At 42.6% G+C, this 24211-nt stretch overlaps 2 protein-coding genes across 2 annotated transcripts in view; both read left to right on the forward strand.

The window, feature by feature from the left end:
* The window catches only part of LOC311008362 (catechol O-methyltransferase domain-containing protein 1-like), a 151955-nt gene that overhangs the window by 121639 nt on the left and 6105 nt on the right, over positions 1-24211 (forward strand). The gene's annotated exons all lie outside the window — the stretch shown is intronic.
* On the forward strand, positions 1587-4177 carry LOC311032928 (zinc finger protein 503-like). Its single transcript, XM_084040029.1, has 2 exons — positions 1587-2115; positions 2613-4177. Exons 1-2 carry the CDS (start codon positions 1861-1863, stop codon positions 4032-4034), a joined length of 1677 nt encoding a protein of 558 aa, XP_083896155.1. The 5' UTR covers positions 1587-1860; the 3' UTR covers positions 4035-4177.

Below are 24211 nucleotides of genomic sequence, written 5' to 3' on the forward strand. Positions count from 1 at the left end.
AAAATGATTCAGTGAACTTTAACTCAGTTTAGTCCCTTACTTATGACATTTTATTCCAAATGCATGACAATATCTTCACTTTTTGAAGATTTTAAGAAAAAACAACATAAATTAATCCTTTAATTAAAAACACCAGTCCTAAATCTTTAATTGTAAAGCCCAGGATAGAGGCCTGTTTTCTGTATCATCACCTCAACCTAGCAGGTACCCAACCCTGCTTGTAAACGGTTGTGTTTGCACGTGCTCTGGGTGATTCATAAACATGTCTTTCTGTGAAAAACTAGCAGCAGATCTCGGGCTTTTCTGTTTAAAAGTAATGAATTACAGCAACGAAAAAATGTGCAGCCATTTAAGGATAAAGTCGAGAATTTGGTGTCTGCCGCGGCGAGCCATCCATCACGTCCACAATAAAGGAGTTTTTGCCTGACGGTCGAAATTTATGGTCGCCCTTCTCTGCCCTAATAACTCAAAGCGCTGTGTCAGAGCCTGACAGCCGTTGCCGAAAACAGCACCCCTGTTATCAATCAAAAAACACTTGCATATGTTTAACTTTCGCCTGATCAGCAAGACATTTATAGGCTATTGAGTAATAAGATAAGTGGGTCTATTTCGATAGAAAGAAATGTGGAAGCTTTAAATGATTAATGGCAGTCACAAAAAAAAGAGGGTTTTCAGCGCGTTTGGAATAAAAAGAAAGATTTTTTTCCCTTGAATGTGGCACAAATATGAAGGAATATTAAAAATAAAAAAAACCTTGAAAATGATGCGTTATTAAATAGATGTGTGCAGCAGAATTGTGGCTCTGCACAGATGTCTCGGAGCTTAGCCCGATTGCAGAAACCATACTTTTTGAGTTTAACCAGACCAACGGGCCTGAATTATGATGGAGTGAGGGACACACGTCACTTCTCCGTTCTACTTCTCGTGGATTCACTCTTCAGTAGTTGACCTGAATATGACTGAGAAGACGCAAAAAAAAGGGGGGGAAAAACTGCAGACAGCTGACAGATAGCGTGCGTGCAGGACACGGAACTGACAGATGACAGGCGGATTGATTGAGAGGAGAAAGTTGCAGAAAATGTGAAACACGACGATGGATATCGGTGCAAAGACTGTCTGTTGCTTGCAAGAAATTTGCAAAAGAGACAATCCGATGGACTCGAACTGTTGTTTCCTGATTGCATGTACAAATATCATGAGCTGAAACGACTTAAGTTAGATGAGAGTGTAAAAATGTGTCAATTCTTACTCTGTTGTTTGGTATTAAACTGCACTCATTCATCGTGTTCTCTCTCGATATAAAAGAGGGTTTTGGTCATTTATATGCCCCTTGTTAGCCTGGTCCGCCTTCCCTTGAAAACCACACAGGATGTGCGTGTGCGCATGCGTCGGAGTGCCATTTACGCAAAGGCGCATATACAAATTCAAAAATTAAAAGCGCTCGGAGTGGGTGCAATGTGCAACACGCACCCGCGCGAGGAGGAAACGTCACATCGACTCGAGCCTCCGATCACCTCGGGATCTCTCTCTCTGATTGGGAGGTGGCGAGCGGCTGCGATCGGCGGACTAATTCAGATGCTGAGAGGAGGCGGAGTGATCTCTCCCTGCCCACCACACCACGTAAACCGAGTCCGCTCTCGGACCCGCAGCCACACTGTCAGAGCGACGCCCGGGATGAAGCAACGCGGCTGTGAATACGCACGGATTCTGCTCTCAAACTCCGCGTCTCTTTTGAGGATTTAACACCGTTTATTTTGATCTCTGGCTTGCAAAGGCTTTTTAACTTGTTTTTTTTTTTTTAGTATTGGCTTTATTAACTCTACACATGTATTCTTCAACCATTTCCACGAGAATTGGGTCATGATCACATCGCCCACGGGCTCCGTCCTGAGAAATAGCACGAATCCAGCGTGGGAGAGCGGCTCCTCGGGGGAGAAGGGCGAAGTGAAGATCAGCCAGCTATTCGTCCACAAATCTGCCTCTCCCGCAGACCCTTCTCGCCAAGCCAGTCGGCTTCCCATAAAGGTTTTGAAAATGCTTACCGCTCGGGCAGGACACATTTTACACCCGGAGTACCTTCAGCCTTTACCGTCCACTCCTATCAGTCCCATCGAGGTAAGCAGTTAACTCTCATATACGTTTACGCACACAAATATCAAGAAAGTCTTCCACTGTGAAACGCGAAATTATGGGGTGGTGTTTTTTTGACAAACATATTTCCAATACAAAGAAGAATATTCATCTGTTTGTTACAGTTTTAGACCCGATATTAGAGTTTATTTCTGACAGTTTCGGTTGTTTTTTGTCTGCAGTGTCGATATTGGACTTTGATATTTAACGACCTTGTTGATCCAAACGATGCCCGTGTTTGTAACGTCATTTTGGACGTGTGGCAGTTGTACAGTCTCATCTTCTACCGCATGTAAACCAGCTCTCGCTCCCTCTTTACGTGCCCATCGCGCTGAATTGTTTTGAGTTGCACCCCGATAGAAGTTCATGCGCAATGCGTAAACTACGCAGAACGGTCAGATTTGCGTATTTCCCCAGAAAACCTAATATGTGCGCGTGCTTTCTCATCAATTTCATTAACCGTGTCTTGTCTTGTTTCACAGCTGGATGCCAAGAAAAGTCCACTGGCTCTTTTGGCCCAAACGTGCTCTCAGATCGGCAAGCCGGACCCGCCGTCCTCCTCCAAGCTGTCCTCCTCGAACTCAAATGGATCTAGTGACAAGGAGACCAAATCCGGTCCGCTGAAAATGAGCGACATCGGAGCCGACGACAAATCTAGCTTCAAACCTTACTCCAAATCGTCAGAGAAGAAGGACTCGAGCAGCAGCCTCAGTGGAGATAAAACCAGTTTCCGAGTGCCTAGCGCCACCTGCCAGCCGTTCACCCCCAGGACAGGCAGCCCGAGCTCCTGCACCTCAGTCTCCCCTCTGCCGGCTGACGGCAAAGGGGACAAGGAGGAAAAGAAAGAGTCCGAGAGCAATAAAAGCAGCACGACAGAGAGTAATGGCAGCCATAGGATAAGTGGAATTACCTCTGATGGCAGCCAGCACCAGGAGAATACACCTGGAAGCAAGACTGTCACATCAGACTCGCCATCTGTAACCTCATCGTCCTCCGTCCTCGGCTCCGGACTGGTGGCCCCCGTTTCCCCATATAAGCCCGGCCATACAGTTTTCCCCATGCCTCCTGCTGGCATGTCCTACCCTGGAAGCTTAGCGGGTGCCTACGCAGGTTACCCGCAGACGTTCCTCCCTCACGGAATGACCCTTGACCACACCAAATCCAGCAGCCAGCTGTTGAGTGCGCAGTTTGCCAGCTCAATGGGTTGCAGTAAAGGGACGAGTCCGTTAGCTGGGGGGTCCCCGCCGTCTCTAATGTCCGCTAGTCTGTGCCGGGACCCGTACTGCCTGAGCTACCACTGCACGAGCCATTTGTCCGGCGCGTCAAGCGCCAACTGCGCACATGACTCTGCGGCTGCCGCTGCGGCCGCCAGCGCGCTCAAATCCGGATACCCGCTCATGTACCAGACGCACCCGTTGCACGGCGTGCACCCCTCGGCCCAGGCTTTCAGCGGACACCCCTTGTATCCGTACGGGTTTATTCTCCCCAATGACCCTCTGCCGCACGTGTGTAACTGGGTGTCTGCGAACGGACCTTGCGACAAGCGCTTTTCCTCCTCCGAGGAGCTCCTCGGCCACTTGCGGACTCACACGGCCTTCGCCGGTACGGAGAAGTTGATATCCGGATACCCGGGGTCATCTTCCCTCGCCAACGCTGCTGCGGCCGCTGCTATGGCTTGTCACATGCATATGCCTCACAACGGCGGTCCCGGCAGCCCCGGGGCGCTGGCCCTCAGGGGCCCCCATCACCCCCTTGGACTGAGCAGCCGCTATCACCCCTATTCAAAGAGCCCCCTGCCTCCCGGGGCCCCGGTGCCGGTGCCCGCGGCCACAGGAGCATATTACTCCCCGTACGCCTTGTATGGACAAAGACTGACGACAGCATCGGCCTTAGGATACCAGTAGAGACAAAAAAATATACATTTATAAAGGAGATTTAGGCCCAATGAGTTTTATATTGTACTTCAAGCAGGGACTGGATCCATGTGGGGATCAGTGTATTTATTTGCGATAGCTTCAAGCGTGACTAAAATAAAAAATAATATAACTTTGAAGACTCAATGTGCATTATTTTACACAGAACAGAATATGTTTGATGCAGGGGGTTTTTTCCACAGATTAAAATGGGACGTTTTGAAATTATATGGATTTTAATGTTCATGCTGAAACAACTGCAAACGTTACCAGAGCTGTTTGACATCATGATGGATGTAGAAAAGCAATCAGAGCAGCATCAGAATTGTGGTTGGTTTATTAGGAGGGAAGTAATGCATGTTAAATTTGATATTGGGCTTTACATAATCACAAGTTTTCAGTTAAATTGAATTAGTTCAAAAGCTTGTAAGTTGTAAATAAGAGTAATTTATTATTTATTTATTTAAAATGTAGTTAAAATGATTATTAAATTAAATGAATATTTTAATTTATGTATTAAATTGGTCCATACTTTGTTTGAGAGGTTGTGGCAAACACAAATGCATATATTTATTATTATATATAATTTAGTGTGGACAGTCTCAGCAAAATCTAACCAATTTCATATTATTTAAACCCTGTTTATTTGGCGTTGCAGGAAGCTGACAATTGTTTTTTAAAAGGGTATAATTGCAAATATTTTTGCAAATTTTTTTGTTTACTACAAGCCAAGTTAGGCTGTAGGCATGTTTTTTTTTGTTTTGTTAACTTAATGGTGACAAGGAGCTGGAAAGAGCTCGGTTCCATCTACAGTATGTACAGTGTGTGTGTGTGTGTGTGTGTGTGTGTGTGTGTGTGTGTGTGTGTGTGTGTGTGTGTCTGTGTGTGTGTTCAGATGCGTCATCTCTTGGGCTCATGAAAACATGCTGAATCTTCTCAATCACGAGGTTGTGGATTATCGTTTCATTAACGAAGACTAACGACCTAATGATATCAGTGAGGAGCCGGCTAAACAAAGATTTACGATGACACCAGATGTTTCCACAGCTTCTGTGATCGCGCTAATGAAGCCACGAAGCAGAGAACGGGGGAAATACATGCGAGGCCTAACTATCAGCCCCTTAAACCAAATCAACTAAATCAAGCCAACAGCGTTATTATCCAGCCTCAGTAAATCAGACCGTTCTCCAGCAATGAAATCGCCATCATTAACGGTCACACGTCATATTCAGCAAATCCACATCCTTCATGTAAATGAGTCCTAAACATAGCTCGGTGATAGATGCCAATGAAGCCCCCCAACCCACAACTCAGCCCTGCAACCAGTCAGCCGTGAAGCCAGCGTAGCTCATACGTGACACATCTTTTTTTCATTTACAAACAGCACATCGACATGATGTGAACAAATGGCAGGACGGCCTTTGAACATTAATTCTCAGCGTTTAATCGATGTGTGACACTGCAGTATAAATCCAAAACACCCTCTTCTCGCATATGAACAGATAAACGAGTCAATAAATTGTGATGTGAATTTGTTGCATCGGTTTTTCTGGACTATTTTTAATATAGGAACACACAGGGAAGTAGATTGTGGACTAAATTGCTTGGGAAGTAAAACTTAATTAGCAAGTCTTGTGTAATAAACAGGTTTTTAATTTATTTTAATATATTTTGATGGGTTTTATAAAATTAATAGTTTGTTTAGCTGTTTAGATGTCATTAAATTCAAGAAGGCTGTTCCAAGAGAGACCTGAGAATGAAGAATTATGAAACACACAAGTGACATTTTGAGTCCGTTTCAGAAAACAGACAAAAGAGGGAAATTCAAACTATCGCAAATTATTAAAATATCAGTCATGAAAACTTAAATTCCCTTAGATGAGTATGTGTCTCTGTTAGACTTTATCTAGAAAGTATTAAAACATTTAAGAAATGGCCGTGAAATACATACACATAACTACACACGTCCTTATCTGCTTACAATGGCATTATGGTGTGTTATAAGCTATTTATAACGCGTTTATGAACTGCTTATATATGCAAAATGATGGGGGTCAAAGCAACCTGTCTCCTAAGATGCGTTGCTTATATTGTGTAGTAAAATGCATAGATGCATAAGAGCCGATATGTTACGATCCGTTGAGGGTAACTTTGAAAATAAAAACTTTATGGGTTTAGTTTATGAGCTAGCTGTTCAATGTGAGCTTAGCAGGAGGACGATCTGCTGTCTAACCGGTATTCATGATACTGAACTGTATCAGTTACATCGCTGTTTGGGAATCTAGTGTGAGCACCAAGTGGTTGAATTATCATAGCTTGAGTTTAGAAGAAGTTCATTTAATTAAAGAGGTCATGGGGGGCAGATGCTGCATCATATGCAACCGTAATTGGTTCTTCCGTTTATTCCATTAACTGGCTCAGTGGACACACACACACACACACACCCACACACACACACACAGTACCATGATAAAGTCTATCAATCCTTAGTAACAGATTTTTTCCCCCCACATGTTTGAATGTGAAGGACTGACTCCGGCGTCGTGACTCCACGTTGAATCACAGTGACGGCCCCACCTGCTCTGCTTTGAACTGCAGCATGAGTAAGACTCGCGGCCTTTCACCTGAGGGGGAACAGACCGGCACAGCGGGGCCCAGCGCGGACACGTTGATGTTTAAAAATGGTGGCTTCTGCACAGCTGCGTGCCATGTGTTACACTGTCTGTTGCGGTTGGAGGTGGTGGACATCATCGCCGCTGTAGCGGAGCCGATGTTCCTGCTCACAGTCACGGTGAACACAAAAATCCGACTACTTTTCCAGAAATCGCTTCATGATTTAAATACATGCATCAAGCAGCTTTCAAACACTTGTTACACATGTTATGGTCACATAATGGATTTAACACCCTTCTGTCAGCCTGATTAATGATCCAATCAAGGGATTTCTGGTGTAACTCCATGAGTTCTATGTACTCTGGAAAGCAGACGGATCTCTATTTACAGAAGCAAAAGCTTTGTGTCTGTTGAATCAGCTGAGGAGGTGTCTTCCATCATACCGAAAAAACACGGTGGTTTACGTTTGCAGGAGAGAGCCTTTTGCTTTTTCCAAACAAGCCCCGTATTAATCATCACTCCATCATTTCCTCCTTTTGACAAGCAACGTAAACGATAGGAATACAAAGTTAAAGCTGGGTTTTACTGAGCCGTTGACCTTTGGAGCTTGTCTTCTTCCATTAAATCCAGCGAGGCATCATAAAATGAAAGAAGTGAGGCTAGTACTGAGGTTATCCTAATGTGGGTAAGTTGTGTGTGTGTGTATTCCGTATACTCACAATAAAGTGTGTCGTTTTGAGTTGCAAGCCAGCACGACGGGGGAATGCTAGGAAGGGGGATTTTCCCCTCGATGAGAGTCTGTCAACACACAAAGCAAAAGAAAAGAGCAACAGTGTGTTAAACAGTGGGCCCTTGTCTTTCAGCACTCAACATGCTCTATAATTTACACACCACTGACAGGGGTCATTTTGAAGTCTGTCATAGGCGGAAAACTTTTTGTCTACAAACATCTTTCTCACAGCGAGGCCAACTTTCGGCTGGGGTCGGGTGATTAATGACTTATGGCCTTATTGTGCGGAGATGGCTAATTACCTACAGGCTGACTGAGGAGACACGCTATGAAAACCCTCCTCTGATAACCCCAACTTCTTTTTTTCCCCCCCTTCCTCGCCTTGGCATGTGGAAGCTCTTACTGACAAATTTGCAAGAAGCAGACTAACGTTGAGTAAGATGAATGGCCTCTGAGAACAGTAAACAGCCTTTAATTTAACAGTGTTTAAATGTATGACACACTGGCATTGTGCTCCTACGCCGTTCGTGCTCTCTGGTTGGGAAACCCAGCCAAAGTTCCCCCCGCTGTTGCTTTAAAATTAGGCTTGGCATATCCACGGAGGGAGTTTCTGGATGCTCGGGCTGGCAAACATGTGTTTCATTGCCTCTTTAAGTTTCCTGCAGTGCATTCGGAGACAAAGACAATCACTTTCTTTAACAAACTAGTCACTGAGCAGGCAGCCAGTAAGAAGATCTGAAAAAGTCATACACAAATAAAAGTATTTTGTAGATCCGACAAAGGGAGAAGAAAAAGAAAGCATTATTTTGCACACTAACTAACTTTAAACCAAAGCCACATAAGCTGTTCTTTAAAAGGTCAGCTCACCAAACGCACAACTGACCAGAAACGGTCGAGCCGTCCCCTCCACTTCATCTCAGCCTTCCTATTATTAGGTTTGTTAACATACTGTATTGCCGTGTTTGCAGTCATGTCGACAGCCTTTCTTAATCAAGTTACTATCGAACTCGTGTGCGCTTCGCCCAGCGCGACAGTTTTAGTGCCAGAATTATTGCCTTGACCTATGAGAGGAAATTAGCTGTTGACACAACTCGGAGACTTTTTCCTTCCTGGTGGAAAAAAATATTTACCAGAAAAGTGACAATGATGGAAAATAGGAGGGAACAAAATAATGTTCCTTCAATAACGCTGCAAATGAAAAATGGTGCTTGGAAAGCCCAAAGTGGTGCAAAATGCATAATGCCAGCTGGCAGACCATTACAGGTGATGGACATTTCACTTACCTAAGTCAAATATAACAGACTGCTGTTCATTAATATACAGGAGGGCCTGCAGAACCCAGCCTGCCATCTGGTTAAATCGACAGAGTAATCTACAGCTCGTGATTAGGGATGAGGAGCAGAGTTTCTCTTTAATCTCTCTCAGCTTTCAAAAAAAAAATAAAAAAATAAAAAAAATTCCATCTGCACCATGTGGCACATCATTATTCTTTAAGACAAATGGACTGTTTTTGTATGATCCAAAATTAGATCAGCAGAAAACAATCAATCTTGGAACCGGCCTTCGAAAAGAATTGAGATTTGGATTCCCGTTTTTTTTCCCTGCTCTCGCGTCTCACCTCTCACTTTTCATTCTTCGCTGCCATCGGCATTCTCCTCATCTGGCTCTCTACTCGCCATCACATGGTGTATAGCCGGGTCCTGGCCTAATGATGAATATGAAAATGTGCCTAAATATAGTGATTCCCCTTCAGCTTTGTTCCCTGTGGTGTTCCACAACAGATGACCTGTGAGGGTCTGTGACACCAGAACCAAACTCCACACGGATGCCGAGGAGAAGACAGAAGACCGCGAGACGCCCCGCCTGCAAATTAGTGCGATGACACAACTGTCAGGTGCCAGCCTCCTGTGACAGTTGCCCCCCTACCCATTACAGGAGCACCGATGCTTTCACCGCACGACAAAAAGGGAAATGGGTGCATGTTTTTTTATAGGAGACCTGTCTGTCAGCTGGCTCTCAAGTCATAACAAATCACCAGCACTCAGCTGAGGCTGAACATTCAGGGCGTCAGGAGGAAGACGGATGACCTGCAGGCCTTTGAAGTGCTCTGGCAGTTCAGATGGCTCAGCGGCGCTGACAGAGAAATATACACAACAGAGCAACCAATAATGAGAACATTAAACATTCCAGCCACCTGACAAGCTGACAAAAACAGCCTGGCCTCACATCAATCATCTGCCGAGACATAACCTTGACAATTAGTCCCCTCTGATACTCCCCGTAACCCCTGGGTCCGCGCTGCAGTGTGACTCCACTTAAGAAGGAGAAAAACCAAAGAGCTTAATCTAATTCCTTAATTCTGATTGATAAAGACATAGCGGCGACAGAGACGGCAATATATCGGTTCAACGAATGATGGATTCAGAATCAGTTGGCAAGCTCTTTGTAAAGTAATGGCTCTCCAAGGACAGATGTGAAAATAGAAAAATGCACACACTGTAGTTCAATTATTTTCCTGGCTGCCTGTGAAGATGTTACGGCTAAGAAACAAAACAAAAAAATTTATCCAGCACATGTTTATGCTCAAATATGTGTTTTAATGATGCCCCACAGGCATTAGGAAGCTATATAAATACTTGTAGCAGAGCCAACACTTAGCCTTAGTTTCAATATAACTCAAGGCATAGATGAGCATAAAACATGAGTAGTTCTTTAATGTGTGCCTAATGATGTTACATATCTTGCATCTGTATCTGTGTAAACATGAGCATAATGTCAAGACTGCTATTAAAACGGCTCAATATCATTAATGTTCAAAAAACAACTCCAGACCTTTTTTTTTTTTTAGCATACTCCTCACTAACCACATACAGAATACTCTTTAGTTCCTGCACTCTGTAATCCAAATCCAGTCCCTTCAAAGAAAAAAAAAAAAAAAAAGAGCAAGGGGCCATGTTGTCATCACTCTATTCACCCCAACTATGTAGTTACCAGATGACAAATGAGCCATGCGAAATGACATTTCCCTTTTGCCTTCACACCTGTAGAGAAAAAGCAAAGCGCTTGACAGATGGATGGATGGCAGACCCTCAAAACTACTGTATCTCTCTCTGATTTGGTGAAATGGAAAGAACCAGGCCGACGACTGTTTACATAAAAAAAAAAAAAAACCTACCTGAGACGGAGTCGCAGAGCCCTGAGGATGATAAATGACTTCGCTAACCCTGCGGGACTGCGGACCCAAATGAGGACGGAGCTAATTGGCGTGCGAAATACTTTGGCATGAATGGAAAGAAAACGCCGGCGAGCAGCAGCCAAAAAAAAAAAAAAAAGGGCCTAGTTGCTGCTCTGAACTCCTAGTTGGCTTTTGCTTACAACAGTTCACTCGGTGTCCATAAATCATGGGCTGCTTACAGCTGAAACTGCCCTTAGTCATCAACATGCAATAGACTGAGTGACAGATTCCATCCTGACTACATTAGCCCCCAGTTCAAACGAAGCTCCCTTTTCTCTTTTTTTTTTTTTAAAACTCTACCATCTTGAACCTCACAGGAAATGAAAACCAGATGGCCGAGGATCGCTGTGTATAACATAAAGCTGAGCTCATATGGGAGAAAAAGACACAAAAGAGTAAAAAAAAGGAATATACATTGAAGGAAATGACAGGGGTCAATTTGAGGTATCCTGGGTTTTTGATATCCTTCAAAAACTGCCTCAGATATGACTTCATCCCGAGGCTATGGGCTGCGGTACATTACTCATTTTCAACCGACAGGAGACCTGAAATGTGGTTTCAGTCTGCGTTACTCCCACACAGGTGGCACAAGTGCAAACTCCACCATCATTCTTAGCTACGTCCATGGTTTCTCAACTCCAACCTTAAACTAGACAGCACACACGCCTCCCCCAAGGCTCCACAAAAGATCCTTCATGGTATATTTTAATGACAAATGGGAATTTTTTTTTTAAATATTGCATCAGAATCCAGATCAGCATCAAACTAATCATAGTGATAGATTATAATGGGATACATGTGCCAGATTGTTTTCATTCAAGTAAGCTCGGTAGTCAGGAGGAAGTAAACGAGTAGGTGTACATGTTCAAAGGTGACCTAGCTCACAATTACTTAAACATTCTTGGATCGGCCCCAAAAACAAATCACTTGTTACTGGGCCCATGGCCAAATCCTACTCTCTGTTTTATTGAACTCAGTTGTGTGTTCTAAGACTTTTTGATGAGTTACAGTTTTTCGTTAACAGAACTTCAATGATAAAGTTGCCGATACACCATGAAAATACCAAAATCAACAATACATCAATACGTCCTCTCACTCTCAGTCAGCCTCTCTGTGGCCCTCAGCCCAACAATGCAGATCTATCGCACAGAGGAATACACCAAATCAGGTTGTAGGGGCAGGAAATACTTATTTTTTAACGTTTTTTTTGTGGGATTTGTTGACAAAAAGTGAAAAAGGGGCCATCAACAGACAACAAGTATAAGACCCTTATATAACGGGTTCACCAAAATTACACTATAAACTACTCAGACTACTTTCTAAAAATGTATTTTTCTCCTTTAAAGTGAGATTTCCATGTCTTTTTTATTATAAAGCCGGTCTAAATGATGTATAAATGCTGTGATCAGATGGATGAATACAGGAATATTCAGACAGTATATGAGAAAAATAGTTTTTTAAAGTCAAAGTAAAGCATATAGGTTGCAGTATAAAGCCAAAACACAAATATTAATCTAGAAATTGACCTTTAAAACTGTTTGTTTCTGAAAAGCCATCGCATTTTCGTGACAAATTTGTCTGGGGATGACATCATCGTCTGGCTTGGTCATCATCAGCATCTCAACATTGTAAATGAGATTTTACTTTTTTCTATTTGGGTGAACTTACCCTTTAATGCTGAAACCAAATAATGCTAACTTTTTTTGTCCAAGAGGACACAAATATCCCCCAGTTCAGTATTAATCACAGCATATCTCACGTAATAGCACATATTTATCAAATGTTTCGTAATCAATTTGGCTGACTTCTCCCAGTGCCTTCTGGGGATTCTAGGCTTTCACATACATTTTAACTCCTAATAGGTAGAGCTTATAGCTGGTAAATGCCCACTCATTATCCTAAATAACAGCATGATATGACCTTTAAAGTATTAATTTCTGTAATCTTTAATGTAAAGGCCATGAGGAGCATTATGTTGAGCTAAACATCAAAGTAAAGTTCCACATGTGGACACGGAGAGCTGCGCTACAACAACAAATGGCTGCAACGTACTGGAAAGCAATTTATGGCGCAAAGTACGCCTCTTGTTTTTAATTGCGGTAATTTAAATAGATTTACCTCAGGTATCTTTAACTCACAATAGATTCCACATGTGAGCTGCCCTGCAATCAATTATATTCTTCAACCATCAAGCAGACCTATGAAATATTCCCCCCCCCCCCCCCCCCCCCCCCCCACATGCCATAACATTATTTGTGATGTTATTTTATGAGAAAAGCTGGTGGTGACTCATTTTAATTCAATTGCATGAACCGGAGGCACAATCTGTTTTTCATGTTCCCTGGCTGCAGCTGAAATCACCTGCCCTGTTCTCACAGCTAATACATTAAGTAGTAAGTGCCTGAGCAGATGCTGTGGGGTCAGCGGGGAGTCCAGGGCCTGTAGAGCTCTCCGTATTTATTGGACCAGATCACAAGGCAATGACATGAGCCGTCCTCTCTCCTGATGAATCACGTTTTACATAAAAAGGTAGAACACAGAGCGTGCTGTACCTTCCTAGAAACAAATTTTCCAATTTGTCAGCCTCTAAATCAACTCACGGCCTGATATTAGTGCAGGTTTTCTACAGAAATGCCAATCAGGAAGACGACCTCTTGGAAAAAATGTTTCGAAAAAAAGCGAGTTCAACTTTCTCACTGGAAAACGCGAAACACTGGAATCTTTTATTTGTGTTTGCTTTGCGATCATTCACAGAGATCAAAGCCCACGCTTTAGGCCTCGGTGTCAGCGGCGAGACACCGATGACATCTCCCATTCACGCCGCGTCTTCGCCTCACATCTCACATGCGCTCAGTCGTCACATCCCACAACAAAGAGAGACGCCCCGAGTTATCATCCATCAAACCCGGCCTTTTATGGCCCATCAAAAGACAATGAGCTGCCAGAGTGAAAGGAGTGTTTGCAACATGAAGTGACAGCGAATACTCCAGACGCAGATTAAACAGCACTGGAAATGAGAGAACTACATAATGTTTGGGCAATTTGGGAGAATTAGATGTTATGATTCATCGTTATGAAGCTTACGTATACCCGCTCTCATAGATACAGGCGTCTCAATTTACTTTGGTTTTGAAGTATAGGTTTCATATGGTTACAGAGTGGAACACTTTGTTTCCAAACATCGTCAAGTGTCTTTAACGCCGCAGTTCTAAGGTATGAGTTGCATTTTAAGATATAAAACAGACCCTCTTGGCTCATTTTCCCTCAAAGGCATCCCGTTTATTCCATCTTCTATCAAAGCAGGCGAGGCTTAAGGATAAAGGGGGAGTACTTGCAATACAGTACGTCGCTGTGTACAACACAACATAAACCATCAAACAGCTCATTGTATGTTATCTCCCACGGATTATTCCTCTCAAGTCAACCATCAAGCTCCGCGACTGCGACGTATGCAGTTGCATTGTGCGGCCACCGTGCGTGGCATAGATTTTTTTCCGCCGGAGCGTTTTTTGGCAGAGGCCGGCGAAACGGGACACCCACATGATTATACTGTATCCTGTCTGTCCCTGATTTATTGTGACAGCAGAAACTCCCTGCAGAGCCATGTCGTCAGGTGCTAGGACTTGTGCTGCGTGGGACACTTGATAGGCTGCAGGCTTTTAGTCAAGACTTCGGGAGAAGGTCTCCAGAGATGCTGCTGAGAACACAAAATCCTCATTACTGAATACACAACCGCATATCCACTAATGGTGAACAGTAACAGGCCGCTCACATTTGGCTAGAAAAGTAGCAGCTGTGAATTTTTTGGACAGTTTAAAAGGGGAAACCCTCGTTCTCTACTCCTTTAGTTTATGGCCCTGTTTTTTTGTTTGCTACCAAGCAGAATATTTCAAAAAGCCAGGGGACAAATTTGAATGGAATTTAGTAAATGGAAGATGATTAGATCTATAAGTGCTGATCCAGACTTTTATTGAATCCATGAGCTAGTACACGTTGTTGCCATATTCCCATGAACTACTGCAATTGTTTATGTATCTCTTTGTGCATTTCTTTCATACATTTCTTATCAGAACAACTTATTTAAAAGGATTGTGTAGCCTCGGTGGAGGAATATGCTCCTCTGACTTCTGGAATATGGAAAAACATTCTTTCATAAGTTTATGTGGCAGCGGCTCTCCAAAGTCCCAATAAGACTGATGTATTGCACACGCATTGTGTCACTTCATGTCAGTATGAAAAGGGAAAGTATATTGATATCTTTATAGTTGCTAACATGGCACACTGTGACACATTATAGTTATAGAATTGGTATTTAGTGTGGATTTTGGACATAACTCAGGTATTCAAGGTAATTCCTCACAGAGAATCTTGAGTGTTTGTATTCTCCTTTTTTGTGTGTTATAATGAAACCCCGGACCGCCGGCTCCACCACATACTTAATTAAAGGAGAATAACTGAGGCTGTCAGCGCCGTTTGTTTGCAGCGATTCACAGCAATCAGTCTCAAGTCGGGGATGAGGATGTTGCCTTGTCAAAAACTGCAGTGCATCTGGACACTGAACAGCTTTTCTCTGCAGACGAGGGGTGGTGGTGCTGGGGGGGGTCGAGTGGGGCCGGCGGGGTGACTCTGGGCCTCCGCGCTCTGTTTGTATTTTTGGAGTGCTGTCAGCCTTCAGGAGTGTCCGAGACACTTCAGGAGTCTGGACAGAGGGATTACGTCCTCCCTCGTGTTGTACAACGGAACATCTTAATCATCGCTTATCGCTCCATTGTCTCACATCACATGACACCACATTCAGTCCGGTGTGCTATTTCAGGGACGCCAGTGAACCTTTCTGCATAGGTTGTTCTTAATGCTCTGGTCTCCGCAAGAAAACTGCATTAAAATAGTTCTAATTAGATACTTTGCAGTAAATTATTCATGATTCTATCTTTGTTAGTGATCCCCTTAAGGAATAATTGAAAATATACTTAATTAACACTTTCATTAAAAGCTTTCCCTGAATAACGTGCGATTGTTGCTATTCTTCTGTCAGCCATTGCATGTAATTGTTGTAATATATGTTTGTCAAGGGGGGGGGGAAAAATACAGTTTATAGCGGTATCACCTGAACACAGCGCTTTGAGCATGAAGGGAGGCATTATTCAGAATAAATGGATTATCAGGGAAACCAGCATAAATGACTCAATAAAACTGTTAAGCAGCAGGCAGCCAGTGGTGGCCAACATGATTAATCGCAGACGTTCCAAGATTGGATTTATTTTGTCTTTTATTTCTCCTTTAATGACTACCCGTGAACACCACTCTTAATATATCGCCCATGTTTCTAGATTACCGGTGACTAATGAGGATTCAAAATGGCCGTTATCTACATTAATGTCTTTTTATTTGAAAAGTCAATACTGCCCGTGTGTGTGTGTGCGAGGAATATTCCAGTTAGAGCGACTCGCAGTGATCCGTTATAAGCCTCCCAATTAAAAGGGTTTTGGAAAGCGTTGCTGGCATTTATACGAGTACACGGGTGTATCGTTGTATTTATAATTTTCAATCACTCTTGATATTATTCATTCAAATAAACTACAGGATTTTACTTCTACATGAATCAACCGGATCCACTTATCAGTGTATTTACAATCCCACTGCATATATCTGAATTATTAAAAACGTTCCAAGAGTATGTTGTCACCTATTTTTTATCCAGACGATCAATGTTCTGCATCCGTGGGATAAATGAAGCTATACTTTACATATTGTTGTTTTCAAAGTGGTTTTCCCCCGTGGAGGTACGCTATATTCTTGGTGGAGGGCTCTCAGAAGGCCCTGGGTCGATGTAGGAGATATAGCTCAATTTAATGAAAGAGTCTGGCTCAGTAATGACCCCAGTGATTCATATATTCGTAAAGGAAATCAATCCCACATCAGCTAAGTGCAGAAATAGGATCTACTGCCGCCTTAAATCTTGGCACTGGATAATATACACTAAACGGCAGGTTACATTAAACTGGAACATGCCATTGATGTGCAGAATAAGACAGACGACGTTCATTACAGCGCTGAAAACAGGTATGAAGACAAAACATTGACTCCAATAACGAGCTGTAGAGAGAGAATGTGAAACGCGGGCCCAAGGCAGTGCTTTGTCAGACCGGACCGTTGTGCCACCAGACTGTTGTTCTTTCCATCTATGATTTAACACAGCCGAGCACGGCTAGATGGCACCCGCGAGAGGACTTGATTTTCATGTTTGCCAATCTTCCTCTATACCTGCCCGTGGTGACCATAAATACACTTTTATGCCTCCCGGAGAAATGCTTAAATAGGCAGTTTGTTCAAGTCCTGTATGGACTCGCAAGGCAATATTCTTGATTGATGGCGGCAGCAAAGTTTAGAAGACGCCCCGGAGAGTTTAGCCAATCTCATTTGTTTGGGAGTTTTACATTTGAGCATAATTCCCGCTCCGCTGTATTTATGTGGGCTTGGACTCCCCCGCTCGGAGTCTTTTGTTCCCACAGTTCACTAATGAGGCGGAGCAGCACCGGTGGCCATGGTCATCTCAAAAGGGCATTTTGTGGAGGTCAGATGTGGCCACCCAAGAACAGGAGAGCATTTAAGGCGATTTTTAAAAGATCTCCAGGAAACCTTTAACTGATTATAATAGGCAAATATATTGCTTGTGGTCAGTGAGCTCTTTTCAGACTGACGGATGGAAGGCTGCATCAGTGTTGGGCAAAACCTAACCAGGAACACAACTAACAAGATTTCTATCATGATTTTATAGTAATCTAGTGAATTGATGCGTTTGTGTTAGCACTGTTAGCTGCTAGCCGCCCCGGCTCAGTCATCTCTGTATTAAGAGCAATAGATATATAGATATAAAATGTAACTAAACAGCTCCCCATTTGTAAAGATATTGATCCTCAGGGCTAGTAACAAAAATCCTATATTGATTACAATAAAAATCAAGTTATTTTGAGTTTATTTAGAGGAGGCATGTTTCTTCCTTTTTTTAAAGGATTATTGTCAGTGTAGTTATCACCTTGCCACCTGCTTAGCCCCGCTTCACTAGTAGACCTGACCAACTGGGAGGTCTGAGCACAGAACGGAACGACCCTCTGGACCCTGTGGAATGACGCCTAGCTGGGCTATACATAGAGGAGTGGCCCTTTAGCTTTCTCTGGGATTGATATATGGTAGCAGCATGACGGCCACACCCAGCAGCTAAACTGGCATAAATACCTCCCATCGCAGAGCAGGGTGAGTCAGTGCTAATGGGACTCAACCCTCAACCTTTTCATTTAGAATATCTCAGCTCCTCATCAACAACTTAGTGGTGTTTATTTCTACGTGAAAGATATGTTGATGAGGCATTGACGCACACGGGGCTATTTTGATACACAGGAAGAAATTCATTATCATCACATTAGTACATGATGTGCTAAAGGAGACGATACCAGGACTGAATTAACAGCTTTCAGCAAAAACTGAATGAACAATGTCACTTCTAAAACAAGTAAACAGCTGCTGGAGGTTGACAACTTAGTAAAGAACATATTGTACTATGTAGGTTAATACCAGGGAGAACAAATAGAGTTGAATGTGCCCTTGCCTATCCCATAACTGGGACCTAATTAACATAATTATCCGCCAATGCTAAAAAAAAAAAACTAAAAAAACAATGAGCTCATAACAGAGGGGGGAAAGGTGGCTGGAGACCCAAGTTCATTAACCTGACCCAACTGTTTCTCAAAGCAGTGGGATGCCAGCTAGGATATTAAAGTCCATGTTCAGGAGGAAAATAATCACACAAATAGGCGGGATGTTTATTTTTCCTTCCTTGTGACGCATGAACACAGCATGCTGCCATTTAGAGTACATGAGAACGAGCGAGCGAGCAGAGAAGTTGAAACGGATAGCTCAAAGGGTGCAAATGCAAACTTGACCAACCTGCTGGAGACGGAAAGAAACAAATATGAATGAAAAAATGCATAAAACTGTGTCAAACAGCATCCTGATGACTGTATCATTAAGCGGGTACTCGAGGATGGGAACCACCGCTGTTGACTGAAATTCTTCAACCACTTAACTGTAACAAATTTCAAAAATGAACAGCTGTTCCTCCACCCTGATATTTCCATGATTAATAAAAAATATTGACACATAATCAGACATCTGTTGGCTGATGCAGAGGAACAAATGACAGACCAGGCTAACCGGCCCTCATGGTTACCCAGACAGACACACTGCAACGTAGCATTTAGAGTCACATTACAGTGCCTTGTGCTTTCCCCGTCAATAACAAAATGATTGGTTGGCAGTGGCATGTCTAGTTAGCGGGATATAGTTGCGCTTGACATTTATCATAGCTTCAGGGGCCTGAACTCGAAGCTAAACAGCAATTGAATCATTAAATGTGAACGACTGGCGACTTGGACATCTCCGAGGCACTGACATAAGTGTTTTCATGCAGAAACGAGTGACTAACTTCCGCTGAGCTACACACGCCTTTGTTCAAATTGGGGACATTACGCGCTAAGAGGGAAATGTACTCCAGGGTGGGTGAAACAATGGACGCTTTAACAAGCAGATTGTTTGCTGCGTTTGATATTAATACCAATTACGATAGTAGATGGATGTCTTCCTGTTAATCAAATCATGTGTTTTTGTCTAGAGAGCCAAAAAGAGGGAACAATCGTTCCCATTTAGACTGGACACACTCAGCGCACTCGGTTCTTGTGACCGTGATGCAGAGGAGCATAATAATTGTACCATACCGGAGAACAATTGGCATCAAATTGTCCTCAACTGTGTGAAAACAATTGCTGCGGTGGCCTTTTCATCCCGACGCGTCTCTGTGACTCCACGTTTGCAACCATTTCCACTGCGGATAGAAATTAAACAAGGAGGAGGTGTTGTTGTATCAGATACATTAATTCAGAGTGCAGGATCTGGAGTTCAATAAAACAATCCAAATAGCTCAATTTCCACTCTCGAGCTTAAAGCAAATAGGATGCTCAATAAAAACATTGCACCAGCCTTCTCTGTTAAAAAAAAAAAAAAGAAATCAATAGCTAGAGGACAAAGAACCTATAGCCATCACTTAATTCTCTTATCAGTGTGATTTAAGGGACAAGGATGATGTTAAATAACTGTAAATCCTTATCTTTGACTTTGTGGGTGGTTTATGGCAGTTTCAACAGCAGTTCAGAGACAGAATGTCCATACCTCCTGCCGGTTACAGGATTTATAGCTTTATTACTCTTTGTCTAAAAGAGCAGAGAAACATATAATTGAAGGGAAGAGATAGCAGCTAGCCGGTGGGAGAGCCGGAGCGGGGGCACGCAGGAACTGAGAATCATCATTGCTACAGACATATCACACCGACAGTTTTATGGCTAAGGAGCCGGCCCTCCGTATTTTGGGTGCTCGTTTTTATGAAACCAACGAGATCCAATTTTCTGATTCATCTGCAAACGGCGCGGATTGAGTTTAGTATTCTGACACCGGTTTCGAGACGGACCCGCATGAGCGTAGAGGTCACCGAGAGGGCTCGAGGAGTTGGAGTCATGAGTTTATGCCCACACGGTCGCGGGCCCCGCTCATATTTTTGCCCTCGGAGACAACAAGCCTATTGTTCTTCCTGATAAGGCTTCAGTGTGCACAGTAATGGGAATTAAGCAGGGCATAAGTCACGGAGAAATTGGGTGACAGCAGATCAATAGATAGTGGTGAAGCCTCAGGGACCATTAGTGAAGAGGACCCCTTTGTTTGTCCACTGGAGGGGAGGTTAGTGGATGTTTGGTTCTGAATTAACTGTCGAAAAACTACAAATAAATTGAGCTCAGGAGAAAAGGGGGAAAGGTGCTTGGAGACGCAAGTTCATTATCATGACCTCTGTGTTTGTGGGGCGCCATTATAAAGTCACATAAAGAAAAAAAGATGGTGGTAACCGGCAAAGCAGATCTGGTTTATTTAAAACGATAACTGTTTTTTGAAGATTAGCCACCACCTCAATACAGTTCAGCTCCATTGTGTTTTCTCTACTTATTAGCGCTATTTTTAATATGTTACATTATTTTTTTGGCACATTTAATTTACAGTTTATATTTTGTTTGTATCCAGTTGTGATTTTAGTCAGTTTTATTAATATGCTGTGTTCCATGTTGTCTGTCCTGCTGCACTATGAACTAAACAAGGGTTAAGCTAAACATGTTTTATTATAATGGCAATAAACTTAAAACAAATCCCATTGGACTAATAAAACAAAAACTATCTGTATGGCAAGAGATGAGTGATAAAGAAACAGACCCATACATCCCAATTTTAAAAAACAGAACAAATTATTACATTTGAGAAACGAGAAGCAGCAAATATTTGGTGTTTTCGCATGAAAAATGACATTTTCACTAATATTGTGGCTGATACAACCATATTCGTGATTAATCAAAACATCTGCTTCATTAGCAGCGCTCTTTTACGTTTGGGTCTTTGTCTCCAGGATTAAGTGTTTTCCTGAGAGCATGTGTGGCGTGGCACCATGTTTGTGTGGACTGTGGGAAAAAGTGTACAGCATTATTAGAGACACCCTGCAGCCCTTCGTGAGAGCTAGAGGATGAAAATGCATTAGCCTTAATCTTAACAGCATTCAAAATGATTAGCCAGAACGTGACAACTCCGATGAAACAGATTCCCCCATTAACTTCTTCAGGCAAATGCATATTGTGGCCATCACTCCGAGACATTCCCACTTAAATGCACAGTTAATTTGTTGTTGCATTACATTATTCCTGCCCCATAACCAGGCCCCCAGAGTGAGCAATGTGCCAATGACAACTAAAGATAATAATTAGTATATCACAATGGCGGCACATGCATTTTCACTATTAATAAATTCCGAGCCATCGAGTTGTGATTTAATTATGAATTATGTAAATGCTTGCCATGAATCATTTAGGTCTATGCATTTTATTAGCTAAATGGGGGAGCAGAATGTGGGCATATCACAATGATGAGGATTTACACACTCGAGCGATGACAGCACAAGTACAAGAATATTTAGTGACTTGATCACAACTTCGTGTCGGCCCCCTGCTAATGGCGGAAAACATCTCACATTGATGAATAATTGACTACGGATGTTGTTTAATGGCTATTAAAGGGTCATGTTTACCCAGAGGTTTTAGGTCTGAAAGGTTCTTTGGTGTGTAAATTAAGTGCTACGTTATACATTATTAACAAAATAATTCACATCGTATATTCCATCCATTTAAGCTCCATGCAATGTGTTTTTTTCCATCTTAATGCGTTTTGATTGAAGATTCACAGCATTTCTTTGTTTTATATAGTAAATTTAATTGAAAAATCATAATTTCCCAAACTTAATGTGTCTGACCAAAAGTTTAAACCCCAAAGATATTCGGTTTTCTATCATATAGGATGAAGAAAACCAGAAGCAAATCCAAATCTGAGGAAGCCTTAACTAAGATATTTAGCTATTTCTGTTTAAGGATGGATATCTGAACAGTTGCTGCTCCATTTTCTGTCGACGAACGTATCCATTAATCAACTAATCCCATCAGCTCAACTGTGAACGCCTGCCAAAATCTCTAATTTGTTCAACAATCGAGATGAGTCTGGTGTATAGCTTACTGAGGGCTGTTCGACCAATCAGAGGTTTGTAGGTGGATTTTAAGAGCGGGCCGTCATCTTCCTGTGTCAGAGCCAGAAAAAAAGCAGCATAAAAAAAAGGGTGCAAAAATGATGACAGGCATGGAGGCAGCTGACAAAGTTGTCAATTATTTAGAGAAAAGTTCAAACTTAAACTTAAATGGAGTATATTTTTTTGATCATCATGAAAAATGTTAGCTGCTGCTAGCAAGCTACCACAGCTTCCATGTCAACCAAAAAAAAAAAAAAGATAAGAGGTAAATTAAGAGGTTAAGGCTATAGAAATAGAAATATAATCAGCCATTTTTCACATTGAATTGATTAATATAAAAGGGACAAGAAATAAAATTTATATCATTTGCCAGACAGGAAAACTGTATAAAAAGACAGAAGAATGAAGAAATAACTGATCACTTGTTTCTATTATTTCATCATGAAATATATATATCAGAGTGTAGTTATCTACATCTTTTTTTCCACCACTTTTCTTCTTGTCAGGTTGATGTAGTGCCAGGAACAAGGAGTGTATTTGGTTTGAAGAGGGACGTCAAATCAAACTGTCAGGCTGCACTTTTTGATGGAGTCGTATCGCTCGCTCATCCGTCAGTCAAAGAGAAAGACGGCTGCCAAAGTCAAATTCGAGAGTTGAGAGGAGAGGACTTATGTTGGTATTTCATCGTCTGGGAGAGCGGAGGAGTCTGACGAACACAGCTCAGCCCCGGTTTTAAATCTGAAGGGCGTGTTTGCGAAGTAATAAAGAGTAGCAGTGAGTAACACGGCGGACGGTTGACACAGCAGGACACTTAAAGCTTAACAAGTGCTATGTAGAGAAACATAATAAACTCATAAAGTCCCCTGTTGTCTGTGATGAAAATGCTACCTCATCGCACATACAAAAAGGCGGCCTACACATTTCAGAGCACATTAATCATCCCGGCATGTGACACCATAAAACACTTCTTCTCCCAGACAGTGGACTAGAGTCAGACCGGCCTATAAAACCCAAGCATCACAACAGTGTCAGACATTGTTCTGGCACACCAGAAAATTCCCCCGACCCGGGGAGTGTCTCTCCGCTGGATTGTTATGGTGTTTACTCACACAAGCGGCTTACCCCGAGGCGAGCTCCACACCTCAGCGGCCCAGCTGGAAGCGGCCCAGCCCCCCTCCGGAGGAAAACTCTATCCTCCCCTGCTGTCCAGACTCTGGCAGTAAACAGGAGCGGCGGCGGTGGCGGCAGCCGGGGAGCCTGGGAACTGGAGATCATTGAGAAGAGAGAGCATCAGCTTGATCCACATCTTGTTCTCTGTGAGAATAAACACTCATCTCTGGACACTGTCATTATCCGTACCAAGTATAGGAACCGGTTCACACACTGGATGTGTTGCCATCACTTGTATTTAATAATATTACTATCATCGTTTAGAAATATTAATGTATTATACTGTTGCATGGTATGCAGCACTCAATATGTTGATGCTTATTCCCCCTCTAGTGGATGCACTTCTAAACTTTTATTAATGTTATAAATTCAATGTTTTAATGGAAGAAATTCAAGCAGTAAAAGCCTTAAATGTTGCTAAGGCTCTTAAGTCTGCTCTTACATAAATGACTGTCGGCCAACTAGTCTTTAAAACATGTATGAGTAAACAGTCATCACCTTGATCAAACACTACGAGTACTATGCATACAAACAAGGAGACAAGTTTCTAGTTTCAAAGTGATGTTTTTAGGCAAAACAGTTCACAGGTTCAATGAGTGACGATGATTTCTCTCAAAGGCAGATTACTGAATAAAAGCTTCACTGCCTTGACAACACTGCCCCTCTCTGGATGAACATGTGCGTTACATGTCCTGAGCTGTTTATTGTCCATTTAATGTGCAGTAAAAGTGCAAATATGTCACATATCTAGTTATGGAAATGGA

This window comes from Eutrigla gurnardus, assembly GCF_963514095.1.
Source record: "Eutrigla gurnardus genome assembly, chromosome: 22".
Classification (NCBI taxonomy): Eukaryota; Metazoa; Chordata; class Actinopteri; order Perciformes; family Triglidae; genus Eutrigla; species Eutrigla gurnardus.

What these genes read in the sequence shown, in the direction of transcription:
- LOC311032928 (XM_084040029.1), top strand. Translation starts at nt 1,861, where the DNA reads ATGATCACATCGCCCACGGGCTCCGTCCTGAGAAATAGCACGAATCCA. An exon ending in CTCCTATCAGTCCCATCGAG is followed by an intron (nt 2,116 to 2,612) that starts GTAAGCAGTTAA and finishes CTTGTTTCACAG; the next exon opens with CTGGATGCCAAGAAAAGTCC.